General features: G+C 39.0%; 6 protein-coding genes across 8 annotated transcripts; 1 reads left to right on the forward strand and 5 right to left on the reverse strand.

Annotated features, from left to right (window-relative positions):
• Positions 1-631: 631 nt before the first annotated feature.
• Positions 632-2,338, reverse strand: LOC110417411 (putative methyltransferase At1g29790). Its single transcript, XM_021429760.2, has 2 exons — positions 895-2,338; positions 632-807 (listed from the first exon to the last, which is right to left on the reverse strand). Exon 1 carries the CDS (start codon positions 2,185-2,187, stop codon positions 925-927), a length of 1,263 nt encoding a protein of 420 aa, XP_021285435.1. The 5' UTR covers positions 2,188-2,338; the 3' UTR covers positions 632-807; positions 895-924.
• A 757-nt stretch (positions 2,339-3,095) lies between these two features.
• On the reverse strand, positions 3,096-8,279 carry LOC110416790 (ATP-dependent RNA helicase). Of its 2 annotated transcripts, XM_089783665.1 has the most exons (4): positions 7,538-8,279; positions 4,904-7,477; positions 3,805-4,201; positions 3,096-3,557 (listed from the first exon to the last, which is right to left on the reverse strand). In XM_089783665.1, the coding sequence occupies exons 1-3, from the start codon at positions 8,053-8,055 to the stop codon at positions 3,808-3,810; spliced, it is 3,486 nt and encodes a 1,161-aa protein (XP_089639791.1). In that variant the 5' UTR covers positions 8,056-8,279; the 3' UTR covers positions 3,096-3,557; positions 3,805-3,807. The 2 variants fall into 2 exon arrangements, with proteins under 2 accessions (XP_089639791.1, XP_089639790.1); XM_089783664.1 differs by lacking the exon at positions 7,538-8,279 and having other exon boundaries at positions 3,096-3,474; positions 4,904-7,499.
• Positions 8,280-8,500: 221 nt separating this feature from the next.
• LOC110416791 (TLD-domain containing nucleolar protein) lies at positions 8,501-11,455 on the forward strand. The gene is made up of 7 exons (XM_021428879.2): positions 8,501-8,786; positions 8,873-9,484; positions 9,696-9,880; positions 10,099-10,337; positions 10,538-10,737; positions 10,976-11,101; positions 11,202-11,455. Exons 1-7 carry the CDS (start codon positions 8,631-8,633, stop codon positions 11,298-11,300), a joined length of 1,617 nt encoding a protein of 538 aa, XP_021284554.1. The 5' UTR covers positions 8,501-8,630; the 3' UTR covers positions 11,301-11,455.
• Positions 11,456-11,530: 75 nt separating this feature from the next.
• On the reverse strand, positions 11,531-12,844 carry LOC110416793 (39S ribosomal protein). The gene is made up of 2 exons (XM_021428881.2): positions 12,296-12,844; positions 11,531-11,872 (listed from the first exon to the last, which is right to left on the reverse strand). Exons 1-2 carry the CDS (start codon positions 12,650-12,652, stop codon positions 11,843-11,845), a joined length of 387 nt encoding a protein of 128 aa, XP_021284556.1. The 5' UTR covers positions 12,653-12,844; the 3' UTR covers positions 11,531-11,842.
• Positions 12,845-12,987: 143 nt separating this feature from the next.
• On the reverse strand, positions 12,988-17,456 carry LOC110416792 (Zinc finger C-x8-C-x5-C-x3-H type family protein). Its single transcript, XM_021428880.2, has 4 exons — positions 16,758-17,456; positions 14,658-14,867; positions 14,429-14,553; positions 12,988-14,316 (listed from the first exon to the last, which is right to left on the reverse strand). Exons 1-4 carry the CDS (start codon positions 16,815-16,817, stop codon positions 13,359-13,361), a joined length of 1,353 nt encoding a protein of 450 aa, XP_021284555.1. The 5' UTR covers positions 16,818-17,456; the 3' UTR covers positions 12,988-13,358.
• Positions 17,457-18,187: 731 nt separating this feature from the next.
• On the reverse strand, positions 18,188-23,621 carry IQD32 (IQ-domain 32). Of its 2 annotated transcripts, none has more exons than XM_021428700.1 (6): positions 23,293-23,621; positions 21,940-22,425; positions 21,640-21,858; positions 20,916-20,990; positions 19,199-20,834; positions 18,188-18,723 (listed from the first exon to the last, which is right to left on the reverse strand). In XM_021428700.1, exons 1-6 carry the CDS (start codon positions 23,374-23,376, stop codon positions 18,704-18,706), a joined length of 2,520 nt encoding a protein of 839 aa, XP_021284375.1. In that variant the 5' UTR covers positions 23,377-23,621; the 3' UTR covers positions 18,188-18,703. The 2 variants fall into 2 exon arrangements, with proteins under 2 accessions (XP_021284375.1, XP_021284374.1); XM_021428699.1 differs by having other exon boundaries at positions 20,916-20,993.
• Between the last annotated feature and the right edge of the window lie 562 nt (positions 23,622-24,183).

The raw sequence follows: 24,183 nt of genomic DNA on the forward strand, positions 1-24,183 counted from the left end.
CAGGCAGTTGGTTAACCAAAAGAATATATTTGTTCAGAACAATCTTGATTCATAAAAGTTTAGTTTGTATCTTTCATTCTCCAAACTGTTTTAAGGAGAACTCAAATACTTTCCGGCAGTGTTCCAAGCAAAGCCTGATTAAGGACCAAATAATCAGGTAAGGGGAGCAAGGCTAAGTTCAGAAGTGAGTTCAATTTTTCTATTCGCAAGAGCGCATAGCTTGAACACCAGGCTATCTAACTTAGATTTGGAAGAAAAAGCAGGAAATGGTTTGATTGCAATGTCCAATAGTATAAACAGAGGCACATCAAGAGCAAAAGAATATTTAAGGCCAACGATAAGTAACAATTTTATTTCATGGATTAACAATTTAGGGTGGTCATATACATGTTTGTGGAAGGAATTTTGGGTACTTGAACAAGTCAAACAAAACGTTCTTCCTACATTCATATAATGTCAGCTGAGAGCAAAAGATAACCATGCCAATGACCCAGGTATTTGAGATCCAAGCATACAGCTGGAATCATGATTTTCAGGACTAGCTGCGGGGCATATAGTAAAACTCAAAAGATGCTCAGCAAAAGGCACACTTAATTACAAGGAAACATCAAATGTTAAATACTGAAACAAATTCAAGAATACACTATGAAAATTTCATTTCCTAATATTCATTGTTTGAAATACCAACATCGATGAAACTACAAAAGAAGAGATTCAAGGGGGGAAAAAAAGCTTTAGATTACAGAACAGAGGTCATTCTCCACCACTGCTACTTAGGAAAGGAATCAATTGCAGCATTTATTCCACCTTAGAACAAATTCATGAGGATATTAAGGCAATAAATATGCACAAATTTTGTGGGGATAAAGCTAGAAATTGGAACAATATTGTTACCTCCATCAGTTTCCAGGATATCTCTAACCGTCATGTTCTCACTGGCTTCTGTAAAACAGCAGATAGATAAACTTCGGGTTTGCCTGACCCAGCTGCATCAATCTTATCTCCTACAACCCATTTCAGCTTCTTGTATCCAAACCTCTCTATCAAACGAGTCAAATCCCTCTTCTTTTCATCATTGGCACAATAAAAATTATCTAACCAAAACAAGCCACCAGCCCTCAAAATGCGATCTACATCAAACATCAAGAACTCCAATTTTTCTGGTTTACCACCAACATCTAATCCACTTGTCGCATGAACCAAATCAAAAATATTATCATAGAAAGGGAACCTATGGTCCAAACTCAAAAACAAGGGGAAAAGGCTTCTTGCAGCAATGAATTCACTATATGGTGCATCAACGTTCAAGGTGTTAGTAATCACTGTCACATTCCTCTCAGCCATTCTAGCAGCAAAAGTCCCAGACCCACCTCCAATATCAAATCCAATTCTAATCCCACCATTCCCCATAGCTAACACATCATCCACAAGAAAATCATTCTTGCTTCTAGCCTTAACATATTTTTGAGTCTCATATCCATTAATCAAATCAAAGCAACCAACACAATCTCTACTCAATTTTTTACTATTCAAACAGTTAAAGTTCTTGCAACCAAGACCACTCCAAGTAACAATCTTTTCACTTACAGGTTTCCAAAGAGAAAGAGGTAAAGAACTAAGACCAACCTTAGGAACAGTCTTGGCAAAGCACCTCCTTCTGGGCAAAGGCTCACATCCCTTCACAATTAGCTTCTGAGCAAGACTCCAGTCATCAGGACAAGGTCCGGAAACCTTGTAACTCATGTACTGGGACAACAAATCAGCAGATTTCTCACAAGAATGCCCCACGGAGGCCACCATCTCAGTGATCCCAGTTCTTGAATCCTTCCCCAAAGGAAGCTGATGATGTTGCAAAAACAACTTAAGCTCACTCGCAAGATTGGGTCTTGAAAGATCAAGAGTTTCATAACCAAGGAGCTCTTTTTCCATCTGGGCAAGCTTCCTTTGAGAAGAATCGATCTCTCTTATTATCAAGGAGACTTGTTCAGATATTAAAGAGAAGTTCTTCTCAGGATGGTTAAGTGGGTTGCTTATGTGCTGTTTCGGTGAATACGTGAAGGCATATAAAGCAAAGAGATTGGTTGTAAGAACAGAGAAAAGCATGAGAATGTTGACAGCTGAGGAGCAAAGTGTTGCTCTCTTGAATCTTGCTGTTCCATCTCCTATTTTCAGTGAAACCGAGCCCATCTTGGCTTTTGCTTTCTTTCTCTTTGCCCCTCCGCCGTTTGGAGAGAGAGGAGAGTAAAAAAAGGGCGTCTTACTCTTTTTGAGACTTGGATTTGTGAAGTGGAGCAAGTAGAGCAAGTAGAGCAAGTGGAGATTTTCGATTTCTTTTCCATTGTTTATTCAGTAAAGAAAGATTAAGAATTTAAGACACTGTAACTCAGGAGAGAGCAAGGCTGTCGGTTGTCGGGTTCTTCTAATCTGCACAGAGTTTTTGACTTGTAAAGTAAACAAGATCAACGGCTCCAAATTCGTTGCTCCCCCATTGGTAAGAGAAATTGATAACATAACACTCCTTCCAAAATAGTATAGTAGCAAGTTGAGATAGGAGTTACTACGTAAATTCTTTTCTCCGCACACGTGGCAGCATCAAGGTGGAGTAGCCCCACCATTGTAGCAACATCAGAGTCAAATGGGCAATGAGTATCCTCGGTAAGGAACGTCTTGATCAATTGATTAAAAGTCTTATTAAAGTTGAGTTTGCTCCGCTCGTCAACCCAAAAGCCAAAAGCCCAAACTACATGACCAAGTAAACATAGATGATTAGGGCCTTAGGAGCAAACACGACGACGTTTAAAGCGGAAAAGACCCGAAAAGGAAAACAAAGAGAGAAAGGGAGAAGACATTGCAAGATCTAAACAATCGATTGATTGCAAATTTTTCGTCGATTTAATTGATCTTTTTATATATTTTAATCGAATCGACCCACTTTTTTTATTTTTCATTAACCGAATTAATAACTTAATTCGATTAATTCTATTTTAGTTTATTAACCAAATTAATCAACTTAATTCAATTTTAAGTCCCACAGAATATAAACTTTTGTACACATAATATTAACAGTCCACTTAATTAGGAGTATGACTCTCATCTTTCTTCTCATAAACCAAGCACTCAATTTTGTCTTCCCCTCTTGCATTGTCATTACACTATCAATTCTGTCTAATAATATATTCCTAGCTGCTATTCCCTTCTTAAGAAGGTAAGTGGCCTTTCCAACAAATCTACTCCCTATCGAAGTAGAAACTGATACATCGTTTCTTTCCCATATCATAACTCCAATCTCCTCTGTTGGCAAGTATCTTTGTAGCTTTGCTGCAGGCTGTCCTTCTAGAATTTTCCAGATATATTATTGGTTCCAAAACACTTCGGAACACCTGCCCCCAATGGTTTGAAATGTAGACATTAGATGCTAAAGCATGTCGAGAGGAGAAATGGATTACCTTCCAAACAGTTTCGAGTGAGCAAATGCTGTCAATGTAAACAGCTCCTGATGATTAGGATGACCTCAATTCAAAGTGGCGAAAATCAATTGACTATGAAGCATGGTTCTCCTGATCATTAGGATAGTAATTGATAAATAATTATCATTAAATTCCTTTCACATATGCCTTAATAAATGAAACTTTTACTCTTTTTATAAAAAATGTGAAGGAATATTTCTCTGAATTCATGACTCATGTTAGAAAGAGCAAGATGTGGGGCGACAGGTTTTAAAAATCAACTACAACTTACAAAGGGAAATATAATACATACAGTTACAACGTGAAGCAAAACCAATCTGAGATCAACGACACTGACCTATCAAGCTCGTCGTTTACTCAGACGCCAAGAATTAGGCTCATGGTATCTATCATAAAGAGGTTCAATACGTTCTTGGCGCTTGCGCTTGCTCATTTTTGTGGGATCTGCCACTTTGAAGAACCTTGGAGCCAGTTCAACGAGCCACTTGGGATCTACCACTGTTACCTCCCGCATGTATTCCTTTGTTGTCATCACCAGCTCATGGTATATCACCCAGTCCGGTTGTCTCTGGAAAAGGGCACTGCTTGGGTGAATATACACAGGCTGGTTCTCAACCAGAGTTCTGTATCCCTCCTGTGGGTCCTTCCTAGCAGCATGGAAAAAGAACCCAGCTGCAATAGCTTTTCTAATCTTCGTAAAATTCTTTCCCACACTGACTACATCCAATTTGTACCTGAAAAGCATCAACTTTTGCGTTAGAACCTTGTAGATGTAAAAGTTAAAAGGTCTTAATACATCTACTAGTGAACAAAACAAAATTCAAACAGATGAAAAGACAGATCAAGGAAGTCAGTGAACAAAACAAATTCAAACAGATGAAAGAGAGAGATCAAGGAAGTCCGGCTTCTTGATGCTAATGTAGACATGTGAAGGTTATTACTAATACCACAAACTAACAAGGACAATGCTAAATTAAAAAAGCAAGTTCAGAAAATCAGGGATATTTCATAAGCACAATTAGCTTTGAATTTTCCCATAGACACATCCACAATCCCCTAGTACAGCACCCAAACGAGGGCTTACAAGTGCACACAAAGTAAGAGACCTGGAAAGCAGGTAAGTGAGAAGTTTTCTAGCCAATTAAGCTCAACCAACATTCTCGTATTTTTTAAGTGATCAAATTAACTGGAGTTAGCGCTTATCCTTGTAGTAATAATCATGTAAAACATTATCAAAGATATGTTCTACTTGTGATGATTAGAAAATGTAAATGCAAATATATCCTACTCTAATAATGCATGAAAGTTACCTATCAAAGTGTAGAACACATTTAAAATCATAAGAACATACATGCATAAATATAAAGCAAATATCTTGATCAGAGACACAATTGCAAAAACAACACATTATTAAACCAAAAGGTAGATCAACATACTTATCCATGATGCTGAGAAGCTGTTTTCTGACATCCTGTGCCCTCCTCAAGGATCGAGACTGAACAAAATTTTCAAAACACCAAGGCCCGGAAAAGTTCTTTGCTTTCCAGGCCTCATATACAGCAAGTAGAGTCAAATGGTCTCCCTCAGGTTGGAAAAACTTGGCCCTCTTCTGATCAGCTTGAGCTTGCTTTTCCCTTGGTCTGTAAAAGATGTTACCTGTTTGAATCATAGAGATAATTGTCAATATCTCATCACTACACCCAAGGTCCACACTGGCCAATAACATCTTCGATAGTGGTGGATCAAGAGGAAATTCTGCCATTTTTCTACCCAATTTAGTCAAAAGTCCCTCCTCATCTAGAGCTCCTAGACTGTAAAGTTGTTCCATAGCAGAAATGAGAGCTTGGGGTGCTGGTGGATCCATAAAATCAAAAGAAAGGAGATCATTTATTCCCATGGCCTTCATCATTAATGTTGTTGTACCAAGATTAATCCTTTGGATTTCTGGAATTGTTGTAGGAGACATCTCATTTCTGTATGCACTCTCAGTGTACAGGCGGTAGCATTTTCCGGGTCCAGTACGCCCAGCACGCCCAGCACGTTGCTTGGCTGATGCTTGTGAAATTGGTGTTATAACCAGAGAATCAAGCCCTTGCTTTGGATTATAGACATTTTGCTTTGCAAAACCAGGATCAACCACATAGAATATTCCATCAATAGTTAAAGAAGCCTCGGCAATATTCGTTGCCACCACTACCTTCCTTTTCCCTGGAGGGGGAGGTTCAAAAATCCTAGACTGCATTTCACTAGGAAGAGCACTATAAACTGGTAAAATAATCAACTCAGGAACATTTTTACCTAGCCCTTTCATCCTCTCATAAAGAGACTGGCATGCAAAATCAATTTCCTCCTGACCAGTCAGGAAGAGAAGAATGTCACCTTCAGGTTCAGTCAAATGTATCTGTAGGACTGTAATCAAAGCAGCATCTAGATAGTCACTTTCAGGCTGTTTTGTATAGAGTATCTCCACAGGAAATGTTCTCCCAGGAATTGTAAAAATATTACAGTTGAAGAAATACCCTGAAAACTTCTCTGCATCCAATGTAGCAGAAGTAACAATCAGACGAAGATCAGGTCTACATTTCACAAGCTGCTTCAATAACCCAAAAAGGACATCAGTATGAATTGTTCGCTCATGAGCTTCATCAAGCATAATGACGGAGTATTGAGACAGATTCTCATCAATTAGAATCTCCCTAAGAAGCATACCATCAGTCATGTACTTGATGACAGTATCTGGTCCAGTACAATCTTCAAAACGAATAGCATACCCAACTTCCTCCCCTAAACGACAACCAAACTCTTCAGCGACCCTCTTGGCCACAGACATTGCAGCCACCCTACGAGGTTGAGTGCATCCAATCTTACCCCTTGTAGTGTAACCAGCCTCAGCAAGGTACTGTGTTACCTGAGTAGTCTTACCTGAACCAGTCTCACCAATGACCACCAGAACCTGATTATCATGCACAGCCTGAATCAGTTCCTTCTTTAGTTTATAAATAGGCAGGCTCTGCCTCTGCTCCTGGATGGAAAGTTTAGACCTCTGCCCAAAAGTCAAAGCTTTCCCAAAAGCATCCTTCTTCCACTCAGGCATATCATATGCTGACAATCCAACACCTCTCAGCTCTTGTGCAAGATGCCTCTCACCAGTCTCTGGCATTGGGTCTTCCCAAGGACGATTAAGATCCTTTGGAATTGAATCAAGCATTGTCCTCTGCTGCTGCTCCCTTACTTCTCTCCGCTCCTTAATAAGTGCAGACTGGAGAGCAGCAGCACGACTCAAAGACCCTTCAGGATTCTTAAAAATCTTTACTGGTGACATATCTACAGAGTACCTAGTCTGCCCTTGCAAAAAGGCAGGTTCATCCTCATTCAACTCAATCTCAAGCTCTTCTTCAGCACCCTCTTCTTGATAAAGCATTCCATCTCCTTCCTCATCATACATCGGATACTCATCTACTGTCAGAACACCAGAAGCAATCAACTGTTTGGCTTCCCATCTTTCTGGTGAACTCATTCTCTTCAACGGCCTGCGTGATGGAACAGCATTCTCATCCTCCACAATCCTAATTCCTGAAAGACCAGTTCTCATCACAGGCCCCTCTTTCCCCCCTGAAGGATTAGTCCTAAAAGCATCGTCATCCGAACTCTTCTTCAATGGAAGCAAATCCTTACCAGTATTCTGATCAACATCTCTCATAGACAAACTCAACTTCTGACCCGAAACCGAAATTACCTTCACATAAACCTCCTGATCCCGCTTCACAACATCTTTGGCATTCGAAATCCTCCGAGTAGCCATCTGCGAAACATGAACCAAACCCTCCTTGCCCCTTAATTCAGTCAACTGCACAAAACAACCGGAATCCATCACTCTTGAAACTCTCCCCTTGTACACCTTATACAATTCGGGCTCATCATCACGATACCTCCCATTACTCCTCCTTTCCCCATCTTCACGACCTTCCCCATTATCCCGATCCCTCTGCCTGGTCCTATTCCTATAATCCCTGTTATCCTCTCAAGCCAGTCTCTATTATCTCGGTTTCGCTCCCTATTCCTTCCCCTACTCCATAATCCCTCCTTCATCATCACCATACTCTTTATATCTATCTCTATGCCTACTCCTGTCTCTGTCTCTATCTCTATCCCTATCCCTCCTATCTCTGTCTCTGTCTCTATCTTCTTCTTTTCGTCGGTCTCGCGTCTCCAATTCAATTTCCTTCTCAAGCTCTTTCGCTCTATCTTTATCATCAGCAATCGCCAGGGCTTTAAATTTACCCTTCTTACCATCACCAGCAGTTTCCTTCTTGGATTCCTTCTCGCCCTTGGGCTTTGGAGGCAGAATCGCGTGGATAATAGTAAGAAGCGTGCGGACGAAGTAATCAGGCAATTCGGCGCCGTTTTCCTTCAGCTTTGCGTCGAATTCATCAACTGTCTCGCAGTGGCGGCCCATGTCCGTTATGAATTCCGCCAAAACCTTGTCGGAAAACCCCACGTGACTCTCGAGTTCGGTGCTGACTTTGGAGACGAGAGAGAGGTATTCAAGTTTCTCCAATGCATCGTCTTTCGCAGGTGAAGAACCCATTGTTGTTTTGGAGAGCGTAAAGTGATGGAGATTTTGAAGGATTTGAACTTGGGTGAGTTCTTATATAAAGACGAAAAGCTTAGGCTTTTATCGTACCTGGTTTCCGAAATGTTCTCGATGAGTAGCACTGAGTTCGTCGTCGTCGTCGTCGTCGTCTTCTTTGGGTCTGGTTTTTGTAGGGTTTGGATCCAAAATAGGGACTAGGCCATTGGGAATAATCAAAATCCTTCTCCATAAAAGTGAGGGAGAAACGGTGTCGTTTGAGCTTGATATTGCTTAAGCCGGACATTTGGGCGAATGAAGTGTGGAAAATTTAAACCTACAAGGCCAGAGGGCCTTTAAGGCCAACCAAAGCCTGTCAAACCCACATTATACTTGGGCCCAGGCCCAATTAAGGAAATGAAAGAAAGAAGACGTGAAGCGGTGCCTTTTACATCGCCATAAGATCGTAGCACCGATACTTTTCAGTTAATGGCAGGTAATGGTCCTTTCAGAGGGACGAAAAGCCACTCCAAGTATCTTCGAGAAACCAAACAGAATTTCTGAGAGCTGAATTGCAAGTTCTTTTCGCAACAATGGGAGCGTCAGCTTCGACGGAGCAGACGGTATCGCCGGAACAACGAGACTTGGAGAGCCTCGCAGCTTCCACGGGAGCTCTTCCTTTGCTTCAAAAGTCCTTCTCGAAGCTCTCCGATCCTCAAACAAACACAATCTCCATCCAATCCCTTCAGGTAATTTTAAGCTACTCAAACAGTTATTATTTTCATTCAGTAACTTAGTTTATAATTACCCTTTTTGTCTTACATGATTCTTCCAGCAATGTTTTTATATAAGTTACGAGGATTCAGTTTGCGAATCACCACAAAAGCCGGAGTCTTTTCCAAGGTTGATGGATCACTTAGGATCATCAGTAGTAGACTTATTTTTCATGTCTGAAAAAGGAGGCATAAACTGGTTAGGATTCCTGAGAGGTTACGTTAAGTGCTGTGGGAGGATGTCTACATCAATGTCGCTTAATGTACTGTTGAGAATATTCGCTATGGCAATGAAAAAATTGGGACTTTCTTCGAAATTGGAGTTTGAATCGGATGAATCTGATTGCAAGATAAATGGGTCTTTACTGCCCTCTGATGTCCTTCTGCTTCTTTGGATGTGTTGGGCTATGTTGTGGAATGTCAGGACTTTGAAAATTTCCCAAAGTAGAGGAAAACTGTTCCTGCCTGATATTAATCATTTGGTGTTGTCTGCTGTTGTTTCGTGTGCTGATGTTAGTTCCAGCTTGGATGTATGGGATTGTGATATATTAGGCTTGGATGTTGAACTTCCTGTGGGGAAGTTTCTTGCTTGGGCCTTAATGACAACGCCAACCCTTTCGGATTGCTTAATACAATTTGTTCAAGGAAGACTTCAAAGCTCAGTTAATGCAGAGGTGCTGTGTTTCAATTCTTTGTAAGATTTGAAGAAAATAATTGGCTTTATTTATATCTATCACCGAATTCCCTCATTGTGTTGTCTGGTATCTGCTTGCATCTGCGTTTACCTGACATCTAATATATTTTGAAGTATGATTAGTATGCGAAAACCAGTTGATCTGATTGTAGGAAAACATTAGTAAGATAATTTTCCTTGATGAATTGCAGGATGAGTCAGGATCTTCAGAATCAATTTCAGGTGATATGTCATCACAGGCATCTCACACTTTACTTCTAACACATGGAAGGGCATGGGCAATTTCCCTTGCATCTAGAAACACCATTAGTGAAGAAATTTTGAAGACATGCTTTGTTGGTGATATTGTTGGAACAAATGAAAATCTTCTTTATCGGTTTGTCATTTTCCACTCATTAGATATTGTGATTTATCTTCTTGAATGTATTGCTGAGATATTGTGATTTATCTTCTTGAATGTATTGCTGGTTAAAGTATCAATGCTTGTAGTCATCTTTTCAAGGTAGAATGCATCTCTTCTGTGTGTTTTGTTTGGCCTGAGTTTTCTGTTTTCAGAACTTCCATTTATCTGTGCAGTTTTTTGCTACTTTGTAGGTCATCTACTCATGGGAAGGGCTTGAACAGATTCTGGTCTAATGTTGAAGGTTATCATGGTCCATTACTTTTTCTGGTTTCTGCGAGCTCTGAGGATTCCCATCAGGATAGTAGCAAAGCCAGAAAATGGACCATAGGGGTACTTACACAGCAGGGTTTTGAAAATAGGGATGCATTCTATGGAAGCTCAGGGAACCTATATGCTATAAGTCCAATCTTCCATGTATATTCATCTTCAGGTATGTAATCAAGCAAGAAGAAAGATGCCAATGGTTTTTTTTTTTCTTCTGTTCTTTTTTTCCTTCCCCCTTTCTTCTGGAGTGTGGAAAGCCGCACTGGGGAGGTTAGGATCAATTCCTTACTCAGCCTAAGTTAAATATCTGTCAGGCATTTCTTTTTAGTGACTTGGTGAATCTAATACTTACACAATCATTAACAGGGAAAGAGAAGAACTTTGTGTACAGCCATTTGCACCCTACTGGCAGGGTTTATGAATCACATCCAAAACCTGTGGGAATTGCATTTGGAGGAACTACGGCAAATGAGAGGATATTTATTGATGAAGATTTTGCTAAGATTACTGTCCGCCATCATGCAATGGACAAAACATACCAACCAGGTTCCCTTATCCCAAATCAGGTACATAAAACTTATGATGGCGTGGTTCATAATCCCATAATGATGCAAAACTGTAAAGCTGTTCTTTACATTGGCTGGTCTTTTATCTCTTTGAATTCTACCCTCATTAGAGTTATAATTATTTACTACTATATTTTCTTTTAACACTAAGAAACTGATATGGTAATACTCCAAGATCTTTTAGTGCCTTGAGTGCCCTCCAGGCTGATTGACTAAATCACGACATGGTTTCTTGCAGGGGTTCCTTGCAGTGGAAGCTTCGATAGCAGAAGTGGAAGTTTGGGGACTTGGTGGTAGGGCTGCAAAGGAAGTCCAGACTTCATACAAGAAACGAGAAGAGCTTTTCACCGAGCAAAGACGCAAGGTAACCAACCATTTAAGATCAAAGCATTTATCGAATGCTTATGTAAAACCTGACCCTTGCATGTCAAGGCTTAAGCATGTGGTGGTCTGTCCTCGTGCAGGTTGACCTGAAAACGTTTGCAAGTTGGGATGATTCACCTGAGAAGATGATGATGGATATGATGGCTGATCCCAACAGAATTGAACGAGAAGATCGCTGAGCAATTGAACCTGTAATTTTCTTTTTCTTTCTTTAATGATGTTTGGCGTTGTAACTGTTTGGAAGAGATGAGTCAGCTAGGAAACAATTTCTTTGTATTGCTGTACAGTGGCTCTATAAAATTATAGAAATAAAGTTTCACTGCTTTGGTGCCCAGTCAATTCATTTAGATGTGCAATAGCGTGCACAGAGCAAACCACAGTCAATTCATTTCATAATCAGAAAAAGTCATAATAAATCAAAATCTGTTTCTATTTGCAGATCTCTCTTGCAAGATGCAACAAAATGAGATTTTCATGAGAAACTCATACAAAGAGAGTTCAATAGCATAAACTGGATACACCCAAAGCTAAAAATGAGATTTTAATGAGAAACTCGTACAAAGAGAGTTAATAGCATAAACTGGGTGCACCCAAAACTAGGAAGATTAAGAAACACATTCTAGCAGCATAAATCAGGTTTCAAAATGATGTTCAGGCTGGAACATTTTGATAATCTTCCAAAGTGACACCCAGTATATTGGGTAGCTCAGACAGATCGGAGTCACTGCTTCTTCTCTTCTGCTTTCCTCGGCTGAAGAAAAAGGAGAAAACCAGTATACAGAAAATGATTATTTACTATATGTTTGGATGGGATGTAAAACAAAACAATAGCATGGTTGAACTAATCTCGAAAAAGGATTTCCAACCTTAATTTTCCAGAATTAAGCAAATAAGAAAGAAAAAAAACTATATTTAGTAGTAATTAACAACAGCAGAAGGTGATTTTTAAAAAAAAATTGGAAAAAGAATAACTATTGATCTTCCAGTTGATATCATTTTGCCAATCTTTTTAAGTAAGCAGGATGTAAAAACAGCAAGAAATGATTAAACCCAGAGTATATTATCTGAGAATTTGGTGTCCTACAGACATACCAATTATTCGACAAATTGCCTCTACCAACCAAACACGAAGAACCAACCCAGAAATCATTAAATTTGAGAAAATGCACCAAACCTTGGTTCCGGGAAACGATTGGTGAAGTTCCTCCTCGGGTATAATAACGGGCCACTTCTCGCCAGCTTCACGGAACATTTGCTCTGTCTCAAGGAGCTGACCTTTCTCGAGGATCATATTCCTTATGGTCTGAGCAGGGGTCGAAGTGGCATCGAAAACTTCTTCCACTCCGTTGACAAAAGTAACTGCAATCTGGGGCGGGTGATCGTCGGTACGGCGCTTGACTTGAACCTGGCACGCTGGATTCGATTCTTTGGCTTTGCGGGCGTTGCACTGGGCTAAGAACTCCATACATGATGCTATGCGTGGGTCCAATGCATTGAACTCGATCCGTACCTTCGATAGAAACTTCAACATTTTCTCCTCCTTCCCTTCGTCTTTGCTTCCTTTTTGTCTTTGTTGCAGTCTTGTTTCTTCACTCCACTGGGATTTGTCTTTGTTGCAGTCTTGTTTTTTCACTCCACTGGGATTTACTCGCTCATCTTCGGTCTTTTAAAAGTGCCAACTCATCTGTTTTGTGGTTCATATATGCGCTTTTGGGCCCTGCCTTACTCATCTTTTTGTGTTTTATACATGGGCTTTTAGGCCTGGCCTTACTCATCCTTTTACGTTTCATATAGAGTCCTTTTGAGCTTTGGCTGAGTTGACTCTTTTTCTTTCATTTTAAAGTCCCTGAACTAGAACCATGAGAGTCCATAAATACCATCATTTGCTCTTTCTTCCCATTTTCCAAACAAAATGCATAAAACATTACAAAAGATAGAATAAAATACTCCAATCTTGTCATATCGTAATACATGTAAGCAACATTTGCAGTCAAAGAAAAAGGAAACAAAAATGCTCTCTTAAAGATGAATATCCGCAATTGATTGTGATTATCAAGGCTCTCGCCCATAACTTAAATCTTAATGCTTGATGCAAGAATAATGAAAGTGAGTACTAGAATTAAAACTATTTGCAGACAAAAAACCAAAAAGTACCCAAGCCAGTAATGGAGTAAAAAGGTTTGAGGTGCAGTAAGCATTTTTCCACGTGAAAAGGCATTCGTGCACTGGTATTTTTTCTAGCTGCTTATCTCTCTCTCCATTTTCATTCTCTTTGGATTGGGCGCCTCCGGAACGGTATTACCCCTGTTCTGGGACGATGTATCATGTTGGTAAGCACAATTGGCTCCATTCCTGCATCCTCTGGAACTGTTAAAGTAAATACAAGGCTTCATTATCTTCGGCTTTGAATCTCTTGATTTCTGGTTATTTATTAGTTCTTGGTTTGGTCTTAGTTGGTGAATGTATCGGCTATTGAACTTCTGTGCTGGTACTTGTCTTTCTCCTCCATGCTGCTGTATCAAGTTCTTGTAATAGTTTACATCCTTCTTCTGAGGAAGTCCAACAGCAGGTGAAGGTGAAACTGGACGGACACTAGGAACAGGACCCTGTTGATTTTGGGGTCCAACTCCAACCCCATTTGGCTGTGCATAAAACACTCCACCAGAAGTAGCCACTAGGGGTGCGGTACCATCATCTGTTCTATTGATGTGAGCAGGAGATGGATCAGATAGATTTACAGGTGGAGGTGGGTCAGATAAAGGTACCAGAGGGGATGTCGAATTAGGCGAGTTTTGTGCACCTGAAGCCGCTCCATAATCTGTAACTAATTTCTCAATCAATTTTGGGTTGCTGAGAATTTTTATAAGCAAGTCAGGGTCAATCATGCTTCCACGTTCATTGCTTTGGTTAATTGCTGTAAAGGCAGCAGCTGCTACACCAGGTTCAAGAACCATTCCAGCTGCTGGTTTCTCATTGGCTGAAGCACTTGAACCACTTGGCATACTGCAATGCGGAGGAGGTGAAATACCAGGAGCCAATAACTGGGGCTGAGAACTAATGGCGGAACTGAATGGTGCTAAGACGTCAGATGGTGTTTCAATTGCTGCATCCTCATCCTCAATGGCAGTGATGGGTATTATAGGAGTTCGCTGATCATCAAAGAGACAGTTTTCTACATCCGCTGAAACAGATGGGCTGCACAAAGGGAAGAAAATTTCAGCTCATGGAAAAGTAAAACCCAAGAGAAGCAGTTTACAGACACCCCACCCCCAACCCGTCAGAAAAAGGAAAAAGAGAAGTATCAGACTTTGTAGGAATTGCAGATGGGCGTGGATACACAGCTTCAAGTACTCTCACTTCTCTCAGATTTTGAATCTCCACCTCTTTACTTTCCTCTCCAGCAACTACTTGCCAATTAAAGTCCAATACAAACTGTGACAATCCAAATTCAGCTTTCACAGAAATGCTTAGAGCAATAATTATAAATCAAACTAAACGGAAATGGCCAGAAAAGAGTCTTTAGAACTGTTTCTTACTCTGAGAGGACATCTCCATTTAATGACAGGGATTTCGGACAAGTTAATCTGCAGATGATTTGTAGAATGAGCTCCTTCAAAGCCAGGAGGTAGAAAGTCATCCACAGCTACCCCATTTATATGTGATACCGAAGAGGTTTTTGCTTGGAGGTGGTCTTGAACACCCAACCCAACTTGTTGAGGTGATTCCTCCGATAGAAACAGCCTTATCTGTTAAAGAGGAGAACCATTTATATTTGTTGTTATCAACTTCAATAAAACAGGATTCTAAAATGCTCAATCATCATTTCATTGTAGAAATGCCCTCTACCGACTGAACTAAAGAGAGCTTGCCTAAACAAGGATATTTTTTTGAAAACTTTCTCACACTATACATATAACCTTTTTATTAACAATGAAATAAAAGTACAAGCAAAATAAACTACTGCATTTTATGATGCTGAAAAGTGCCAACTAATCTGTCATTTCTTTCTGAGTTGTTACACCTCTCACCAACAATAAGCTGAGACTCATAAAACCTGAAGGTGAATTTCAGATGCTCATCCTAGTAAACTTTGCCTAATACTGTTACAATTGGAAGTATCATAAAATCTAGTATTAGCCACTCAATTAGTTTTAGTCCCTGGCAAACAACCATCTTGTTGGAAATATATACTAGGTTCCAGCTATATAAAGCAGCCTATAAACTTAGTAGAATGAGACAGACGTTAAGTATTTATTCCTTGACAGTCAGATAGATGAGTTAATATGAAAGCAGCAATCAATTTGGTCATGAATTACATGCTCTGCATCCAAGCATCTAACCAAGTCTTTTAGAATTAGATACATGTTACACTCCCAACACAAAAATGGGTATATTTGCTGTAAGCCCAGGATAAGACAGAGAGATCAGCACTTTGTCATGTTTTTGAGGTGAACTCAGCCTATCTATTGAGGAAAAACTGCTTTCTTCACTCTCACCACTTGACTCATTAGAAAGCAAAGTCGGCCTTACTAGCTTGACATCATTGACATGCTCGATTACCCCTTTTAAGACACAGAGACCTTAGGCAAAGGACTATTCTGAAATATCACATCATAAACGAGTAAAAGATCATTTCAAATTAGTTCAGAACTTCAATTTGTAAAGAACCTAATACATCTATGAATTAGAGATACCAAAATTAGAGCTTCTCCAAAGGAATTTCAACTTGTTTAGGACTCAGTACAAAAGAAAAATACTTAAGACACTTTGGACAGACAATTAGCTATCCTACATGGAAAAGGGTATGATCAAAATGAAAAACAAAGACACAAACCACAAATTGAAAGTGTTTTCTGATAACTACAGGTCACAATATAAAGTCAAAACTTCACAATGCATGCAATACTACAAGCAGTCATTAACTTAACATGCATCTATCAAACTTCAAGGAGATGTTACTGTGGTGCTCTCATCATGTGTTATTGAGTTCTGTCTAGACAAATATTATATGAAAGGAGGCAGCATTGATTGACAAGCAAGGAATGCTAATCAGAGGTAAATTTTTATCTTCATTAGCATTTTTGAATAAACTAAAAGTCAAAGTCTTTTACCATTCTCGTTCACTCATTTCTGCATCTAACTAGCATGACCAACTTCCAAACTCTACTGACGGAATTCATTCCATAAAAACAGTTCCATATAAGCGCAAAATACTAAATAGTCATAAATACCAATGAAAATGAAAACAGGAGAAAAAAACCATCAAATCATAACCTAAGATGCTTCACATAGCAATGCCATCACCAATATGGTAAACACATTCAGAATCATGCTGCACAAGAATACTAAAAAATGGACTAAATTAACCACCAGAAATGTTCAAATGCAACAATTAACCACCAGAAATGTTCAAATGCAACTCATCACACAGTGTAACAGATAAAAAATTTATAAGGAAAAAAAAAAAACATATCAAAGCCCAAAGACAGCATAACAAGTAGGGTTCACATAGCTTCATTCTACAAATATTTTGGTCCATTCAAATTCAAATTTTCACCCTCTTTTTCCTTTCTCTATTTCACCTGAACCGGAGCTCAAAATTTAGGACTTTCCGAAAGTAAAATTGCAATTTTTACCTGACAAAGGTTAACATCCGGTGCCCAAGTAACCCTTTTCGATTTGTGCACTCCTCGCATATTTACAGATCGCAAGAATATAATATATTATAGTAAATATTAAGATTAAAAAATCCTCTCAAAAATCTTCCTTTTCCAGCTTCGATTCTCAGTGAGAAATGTCAAAGTCCAATTCCCAAAATCACCGATTCTAGGGTTCGACCAATTAAAACCCTAACTCCATCACTACTGTCCCAAAAACAAAAAAGGGTCTCCGCCTTTAAATCAACTTACCGCGTTTCGAAAACCCTAATTAAAGATAACCAAAAGAACTGATCGATTAGAAAGAACTAAGATAGATAGATATAGCTATATATCTATCTATATCTAATTAGCTAATCCTTCGAACAGAGAGATCCAAGGTAACCCTAGATCCTCTGGTTTTTGCTTTGCCGTTTTTCTATCTGATTTTTTCTTCTCTATTTTCTCTTTTTTTTTTTCTCTCTTTCTTTCTAGGCTTCTGTTCTGTACTGTGGGGAGGGATTCCTGTTGAGTGAGCGCTGGCACACGCATCTTTTTGACGCGTGGTAGTTAAGGGATATTGAAACAGTTTAAGTTGTATTACACGCGCTGTAAATGCAAGTCGGTTAAAATAAAATGGGTTTCGGGTTTGAGAAGTTGAGATTCTGACCACAGTTTTTTTTTCTTTTCTTTTCTGTTTTTCTCCTTTTCTTTCTTCTGTTTTAATTTTTTTCTTTTTTTTGGGTTTTTTTTTTCTTTTGAGTTAAACGATGAAAGGACAGTGAGTTGATGAAAAAAGGCCGCAGCTTTGGTACAGTCAACACTCAACAGCTACACATTCATGTCTGTCAGCAAAACTCTGCCACGTGGCTATCCTTTCTCGTGTTTAGGCTGATGCTTTGGGTCCGCGGTTCTCTTGTTTTGGGCCTCTCGGTCCAAAAGACTCAAAACTCTCGAAACTCTTTGAGTCCAAACGAAATAAAAAACTTTTCTATTTACAGTACATACAATTTTTAATTAAATTTTTAAATTTTTATCTTATTCAATTAATTCTTTTCTGAAAAACGCATTCAATTAAATCTTCGTACTCAATTAATCTCTATTAACTCGTAGCCAAAATATAACAAATTATACCTAATTAAATTCTATTAAACTCTTATCTTGCAATCAAAATATAACAGACGATATTTCCGACACCCAATTAAACTTCATTAAATTCTTACAGACGTTATTTAGGACTTGTGAGGTACAAAGCTTGAATTAATAGAGGTATCTCGTAGAGTTGAGTTTTCCTTAGCGTACATGATTAGTTCCCTTTTTTTAAAAAAAAAAAAAGAAGCCAGTTTCCCTACTCTAGGCATCTGGTTACAAGCCTGAAACTTATGTTCGTAAAGCAAAGCTAAGCAACAATGGTAAATTCCCACTGAGAATTAGAAGTCAAAACGTATTTATAGAATTAATCAATGAAACTGGAAAAACAAACTAAAAATTAGTCATGGAAGTGTGGCCAACGGAAACAACAGAGACACGGCCCAGTTATTACAGGAAAGATTGATCAAAGCCTTTCTCTAAAGCTCTCCACTTTACAGTCATTGTCTCAAACTCCGAACAGACATCCCAAAACATGCTGTAGCAAACCGGAATAACATCACACCAAACACTGTTGAACAAAACACACAAGCGTACCCTCCCAGGCAGAAAGTTTAGGAAAAATAATAATAATAATAATATCAATGGTTTTGGTACTGGTAATATACAAGAAAATTTTTACTCCATTCTATATTTATCTCCTCCCTTGCCAAACCCCAGATGGCATGCATGAATCAACTCAAGTAGTAAAATGCTGATGCATAAGCTAGACGGTAAGACCGTCAATCGGTTCCACTTTTCCATCTGAGAGGTTGAATACCATGTTACCCTGATATATGGTTGCTCCAAAAAACCATTCACCTTTGCCATCTTCTCTCTGAAACAAACAGGACTCAAGCGGGTAAGCACCGAGTCATTAGTGTGAAAACCTCTGGTCCCTATCAACAACCAGAATGGAAACCTAAAGGCTCAAACGTTTCTAGCCCACCAAAAATGCCATAAGGCAGGATGTTATGACGGCATATAGTCGGCTTAATGAATAAGCAATATGCGTAACTTTCACTAACCACAAGGATTTCTTGATGGCGAGGGACAAGAGTACCATCAAGCAAAAACCTTCATGTGTTAAAAAGCTCAACAAAAGTTATTGCTAGCAAACAGACGTCATCTGGTATGCTTGAATATTTATGAGGATCAACTAGTGAGAAGCTCAATTCTTGTATAAAAAAGTATAATATCATTTAATAGAAAATTGAAGAACGTCCAGAATGTAATGAACTTTTAAGCAGGCAAAAATGGATACTGACCCAATCCAATTTAAGATAATAATAATAATAAAGCTTAGAACATACCATGAAGAGGATTGGTCCCATCCCCTTTTGCACCCTGCTGTGCTTGAGACATTGATCGCTGAATTCTTGGGGAACCCTGCCTTCCATTAGCTCCAGGTAAGGAATGTCTCTTCTTGATATGTATGTCCCTGTCTTGCACATCTGGACTTGATCTTGGTGAGTTATTTGCACTAACCTTAGCTCTGGCAGATTCTGTGGCTTGCATGAAATGGGGAAGAGAATGGCTACTGTTACTATCTCTTGGCTCCTGATCAGTGTTCTCAGGTCTTGTTGAACCAAAAGAATTGCGTCTCTTCCCATTTTTCTGATCTTTGGGCAATTGTTCCATACTACTTCTTGCACCACTATCATGAGCTGGAGTTGATGGAGAACCCTTAGCAGCAGACAAAGACTTGTGCTTTTGACTGCTCTTGTTGGTTTTTTTCATTTTAGCTTTCACTGATACCTGACTAGAAGGTGTTCCTTGGGATTCTGGAACAGTCATATGGCTCCTGGGAGAGGCTTCTGGGGATGATCTGTATGCTTGATTACCAGTCTCAGATTTCCGTTCTCTCTGCAGATCAGATGTACTCTTCAATGGCTCCTGTTCTACTTGAGGGGAGTCTACAACAATTAAATTCTCAGATTCACCTTTAGCATCATCAAGTTTCTCTGGCTGATCAGCAACAGATAGAGAAGAATCAGGCACTGGGATTGCAATTGTATCATTTTCTTTAACATCTAAATCCTTGGTACTGTTAGAACTGCAATTTTCTTGCTCAGAAACTTTGGCTCCATGTTCATATTCTATGGTCCCAACTTCAGATATATCAGGTGAATCAAGAGTGGAAGTAACAGAAAGTTCAGTGCCACATTCAGAGCCACCATGTTGAACCCTCCAGTTATTGAGGACTGGATTTTCTGCAACGCTTAGCTCCTTTGACCTACTTATCATATCTACCCCAGATGACACATTATCCATGTTCGATTCAACTCCAACATCTTGGTGGGATGAATTTATTGATTTACTTGAATTGGCAGTTGAACTCAACTCCTCAAATTTTGTTTGTGCAGCAATAAATACAGGATTACTTGCCTTTCTTGATCCATATACATATTTCTTTCCCTCCATTTCCAGTTGCTCGGAAGTAAATCTTTTCATAGAAGATTTGGGTTCACTCTCTATTTCAGGCTTGTGAGAAAGACAACTGACCTCTGTTTGAGAATGTGCATCTGATTGCATTGTTTGAACCTGTGAGGTCTCTTTCAGGTCAGATGTACTCATGTTGTTACTCTGAGGCTGCTCCAAATCATCCATTATGGAAGAAGAAGTTGGCTGGCATGCCTCAAACTTAAAGTTTGCTGCATCGTAGGTGATCAGATTCTCTTCACTCTCTGATGAAACCAACATCTCCCTTACATCAGACTTTGGTTCATTTGACTCACATATAGCTTCAGATGGAGTTGTAGCATCAACTGGAGAGTCACAATTGTCACTTTTCTCTCTTTCTGGTTGTTCAATAAGTACCTCTGCTGTTGCTGACTTTCCGGATGATGACACAGACATCCACCTCTCCAACCAGCTCCAAGCAGAATTAGGTTTTGATGAATCACACTTGATGTGGATAGGTTTGGTCTTCGGTGTTGAATCCATCAGCTGCAATCAAAGCAAATTCTGAGCATGGTTGGGTAGACATAGTTCAAAAACATGAAGCTAAAGTATGTCGACTTAACGTACCTGCCGAGCAAACCTATTGCTAAGCAGCTTCTCGACGGAAGCATAAGTTGCATTTTGTTTTGTTGCTGTGCTTCCCTGCTTCAGAAATAAAAGAATGATGAGTAAAATCATCTGTGAATAGCACTTATTGAAAGCAACACATTGTGCAAAACTTTCTCCACCAGACCACCACAACCCTGCCAATCAATAGGATTAGGTGATATTGTTTGCTATATATTTCTATGTGATTTATTGCATCATGCAGTCATATAAAAAGAATAAACATCATGGGCATTAGGATCAACAGTCCATAATTTCTGAATGTACGTACTCCTACAGGCCCTTGTTTACAATTAGATCAGTGCCAGGTGGGGTAAGTGAATATTCCCAGAGGTTTTTAAAGATCACTTCGAACCTTCATGCTTAAATGTAAAATGTGCTCATGTACTCTTACTTACGAGCTGGCCATCTAACCAGCACTACCCTACATGCTTTAATTGAACTAGGAAGGGGTTGTATAAAGAATAGGAATCATGCCTAAAATCCTAATGCCACTCAAGAATCAGGACATGGGACAATAAAGAGACATAGCTATAGGTTCAAAGAATACAAGGTAAACTGTAATAATAAAGAAAGGTTTCTTGGAAGTGGAAGCTAGCATGCCACCATGCATAAAATATGAACCATAATAGAAGGAAAATAGCCTTGTGACTTCTAATTTATTGATGTGAGTTGAAAGCATTACCAAACTTTGATTGTCTTTATGGTGCTTGCCATCCAGCTTCTTTTCAGCATGAGACCCTACTTGAGATATACGAGCGCGACGTGCACGAACAAGAACTTGCATCTTGACAATGGCTTGAACACACCGTAAGGTCCCCACAGCATGCCTTCGAACCAAGTGCCCGCGTACAGCAGCCTGCAACTTTACTAAATTCTTAAGCTTTCCTAGCTCTTTCCATGCCTGCAAATAAGACAAGAAGATAAGAGTAAGAAATGTTACCAATTAGTATGTCTTAAATTCAAATTGGGAACGAAATAATACCAAGAACCCTCTGATAGCAGTCTGGATGATAACAACAACAGATTCATCCACGCTGGTATCATCTTCAGCCTCTTTTGTTGTGGCAGCAACAGGTTCGGGCACTTTTGAGTCCTCTGGGGTCAACAACTGAGATTTTTCTTCAGTGTATTCTATTGGTGTCAGCAACTGAGATTTTTCTTCTGCATACTCTTTTGGTGCCAGCAACTCAGATTTTTCTTCAGTGTACTCTTTTGGTGCCAGCAACTCAGATTTTACTTCAATTAACTCTTTCGGTGTCAGCAACTGAGGTTTCTCTTCAGTATATTCAATGGTGGAGGTTTTCTCAAGAGCAATGGACACATCTGGCTGTTGAAAATTAAAACCAGCAGATTCTGGGCTTTCCTTAAGTCCAGAAGGAGATTCTTGTATCACAATGTTGCTAAGCACCCGATGCCGTTCAGATCTCTTTCGGAAACTCCATCCTTTTTTGTCACTTGATCTCTTGTTCTGTGATGAAATATAAAACAACAGAGGAATTCAGCTTAACCAGAAATAGAGGAAAAAAAGAATAATGGCCCTATTTTAGGTGAAATAAATTACTCTTCGACTCTAAATTCTAGCACTGGACGCATTGCTTTATTCAGCTTGTAAGCACCAAACCCAATTGAGTTTGTTAAAGGGCTATCGAGTCCCAACAAAGGGCATAACGGTACTGAACTGTCATTTGTTTAAGAGACAACAGATGGACCCTATCTACCAAACAAATGAAAATACAGAGCAGAAGAACTTATCCACGATGTATAACACACATATTCCCTGTAAACGCATTACACACTACAAATTTCCAGAATTGACAATTGTCAGCCATTTCCAATCACCAATTATTAATTAAATCTAATTAGCTAAAAAGGTCCATAAATCTCGCATCACAACACATTGCGATCTTGCATAGTTGGAAAATCCAGTTAAAAATAGAACAAAAAGTTTAAAATCTCGATAGATTTGGAACCTGTAACTGACAAAAACCAACAGTATTTATAAATTCTTGAATTAACCATCAGATTTAGAAGGCAGCTTTGACATTGCTGATATTAATGCAGAGCCAAGATTTCTCAGATCTTCAAAAATTAACTCAAGCTCCAAAGCTACGATTCTCAACCAAATCCGGAAATAAAACAAAAAAAAAAAGTTCACGTAGCCGAGCGTTCTACACTGAAACTTAAAACAAGTAACAAAGAACATCAAACGCAAGTCGAAACGAAAAATGAAACCCTAATTCAGCAGAAAACAACAAAAGGAAGAAGGCAATGAAATGCGAGTGGAGGGAAAAGAAAAAGAAAAACCGGCGGCCGTAAAGAAGAAAAGGATATATACCTCAGGAACATCAAGAGCTTCGTCTTTTTCAGCAGAATCGCTGCCGCAAGTGATGATTTTGAAACAGGAAGTGGATCTCCCCATTTTTTTCCTTGACTTTCTCTCTTTTTCTTTTTTTTTCTTTTTCCTTCTCTCGCTCACTCTGGGGACTGCGAGAGACAAGACAGTCTAAAATTTGATCTGTGGTTTGGTGTTGGAAATTGCAACGAAGGTAAAAGAAAAAAAAAACACGGACGTCAAACGCACTCCTCAAATCTAGTTACTTCTTTACGTTGGAATCCGCCACTTATCTTCATCAGGTCCGTTGCTCTTTTCGTTTGAGACTTTGAGAGAAGAACCGAATAAAAATGCTGTCAGATCTCCACACTTCCTTTTTATTAATAAAATAAAAAATGGAAATAATATTTTTTTTTTACCTATTTTGCATTTAGAATTTTTGTTACGATATAAATATTAAATATCTTATCCATCCGTAGCCGTTTTGTCACGAGAGTCGTGAGAATTTAACTGCTTTTTTACGCAGTAAATTTCGTGCTCATCCCGTCGTGTGTCAACTAACCCAACTTAAAAAAATATCTTAGCGGTGAAAATCTTATTTTCACCGATCCCGTAACAATCAAGGTCGTTTGCTAATATTTTTTTTTTACTGTAAAATTTTGGGTGCTGAAGACGATTAAGATTGGACGGGAATTGTATTTTTTTGTCTGATTTTGTGACTTTATTACTCATTTGGTGCTTTGATATTGAGATGTTGCTTTCTACGTTTGCCACTACTTTTCATCCTATGATGCCTTACGAGGCATCAAAGTCCGAATCCCAGCCATATGTAATTTAAAAATAGTAATCTTTTTTTAAAAATGAAAATTATTTTTTTATGACACCTAATATTTT

The sequence above is a fragment of the Theobroma umbraticum genome, unplaced genomic scaffold (assembly GCF_002168275.2).
Source record: "Theobroma umbraticum cultivar Fairchild unplaced genomic scaffold, ASM216827v3 scaffold_51.0, whole genome shotgun sequence".
NCBI lineage: Eukaryota > Viridiplantae > Streptophyta > Magnoliopsida > Malvales > Malvaceae > Theobroma > Theobroma umbraticum.

Coding starts and splice junctions, on each gene's coding strand:
- LOC110417411 (XM_021429760.2), bottom strand. CDS start 2,187: ATGGGCTCGGTTTCACTGAAAATAGGAGATGGAACAGCAAGATTCAAG.
- LOC110416790 (XM_089783665.1), bottom strand. CDS start 8,055: ATGGGTTCTTCACCTGCGAAAGACGATGCATTGGAGAAACTTGAATAC. Junction 7,478..7,537: donor GATGAAGGAGGGATTATGGA/GTAGGGGAAGGA, acceptor AGAGGATAACAG/GGATTATAGGAATAGGACCA. Junction 4,202..4,903: donor CTTCTCAGCATCATGGATAA/GTATGTTGATCT, acceptor GATGCTTTTCAG/GTACAAATTGGATGTAGTCA.
- LOC110416791 (XM_021428879.2), top strand. CDS start 8,631: ATGGGAGCGTCAGCTTCGACGGAGCAGACGGTATCGCCGGAACAACGA. Junction 9,485..9,695: donor AAAGCTCAGTTAATGCAGAG/GTGCTGTGTTTC, acceptor GATGAATTGCAG/GATGAGTCAGGATCTTCAGA. Junction 11,102..11,201: donor TCACCGAGCAAAGACGCAAG/GTAACCAACCAT, acceptor GTCCTCGTGCAG/GTTGACCTGAAAACGTTTGC.
- LOC110416793 (XM_021428881.2), bottom strand. CDS start 12,652: ATGTTGAAGTTTCTATCGAAGGTACGGATCGAGTTCAATGCATTGGAC. Junction 11,873..12,295: donor AATCGTTTCCCGGAACCAAG/GTTTGGTGCATT, acceptor CTTTTTCTTCAG/CCGAGGAAAGCAGAAGAGAA.
- LOC110416792 (XM_021428880.2), bottom strand. CDS start 16,817: ATGCGAGGAGTGCACAAATCGAAAAGGGTTACTTGGGCACCGGATGTT. Junction 14,554..14,657: donor AATGGAGATGTCCTCTCAGA/GTAAGAAACAGT, acceptor GGATTGTCACAG/TTTGTATTGGACTTTAATTG. Junction 14,317..14,428: donor CCATCTGCAATTCCTACAAA/GTCTGATACTTC, acceptor CCCTTTGTGCAG/CCCATCTGTTTCAGCGGATG.
- IQD32 (XM_021428699.1), bottom strand. CDS start 23,376: ATGGGGAGATCCACTTCCTGTTTCAAAATCATCACTTGCGGCAGCGAT. Junction 21,859..21,939: donor CTGCTATCAGAGGGTTCTTG/GTATTATTTCGT, acceptor TCTTATTTGCAG/GCATGGAAAGAGCTAGGAAA. Junction 18,724..19,198: donor TGGGACCAATCCTCTTCATG/GTATGTTCTAAG, acceptor TGTTTGTTTCAG/AGAGAAGATGGCAAAGGTGA.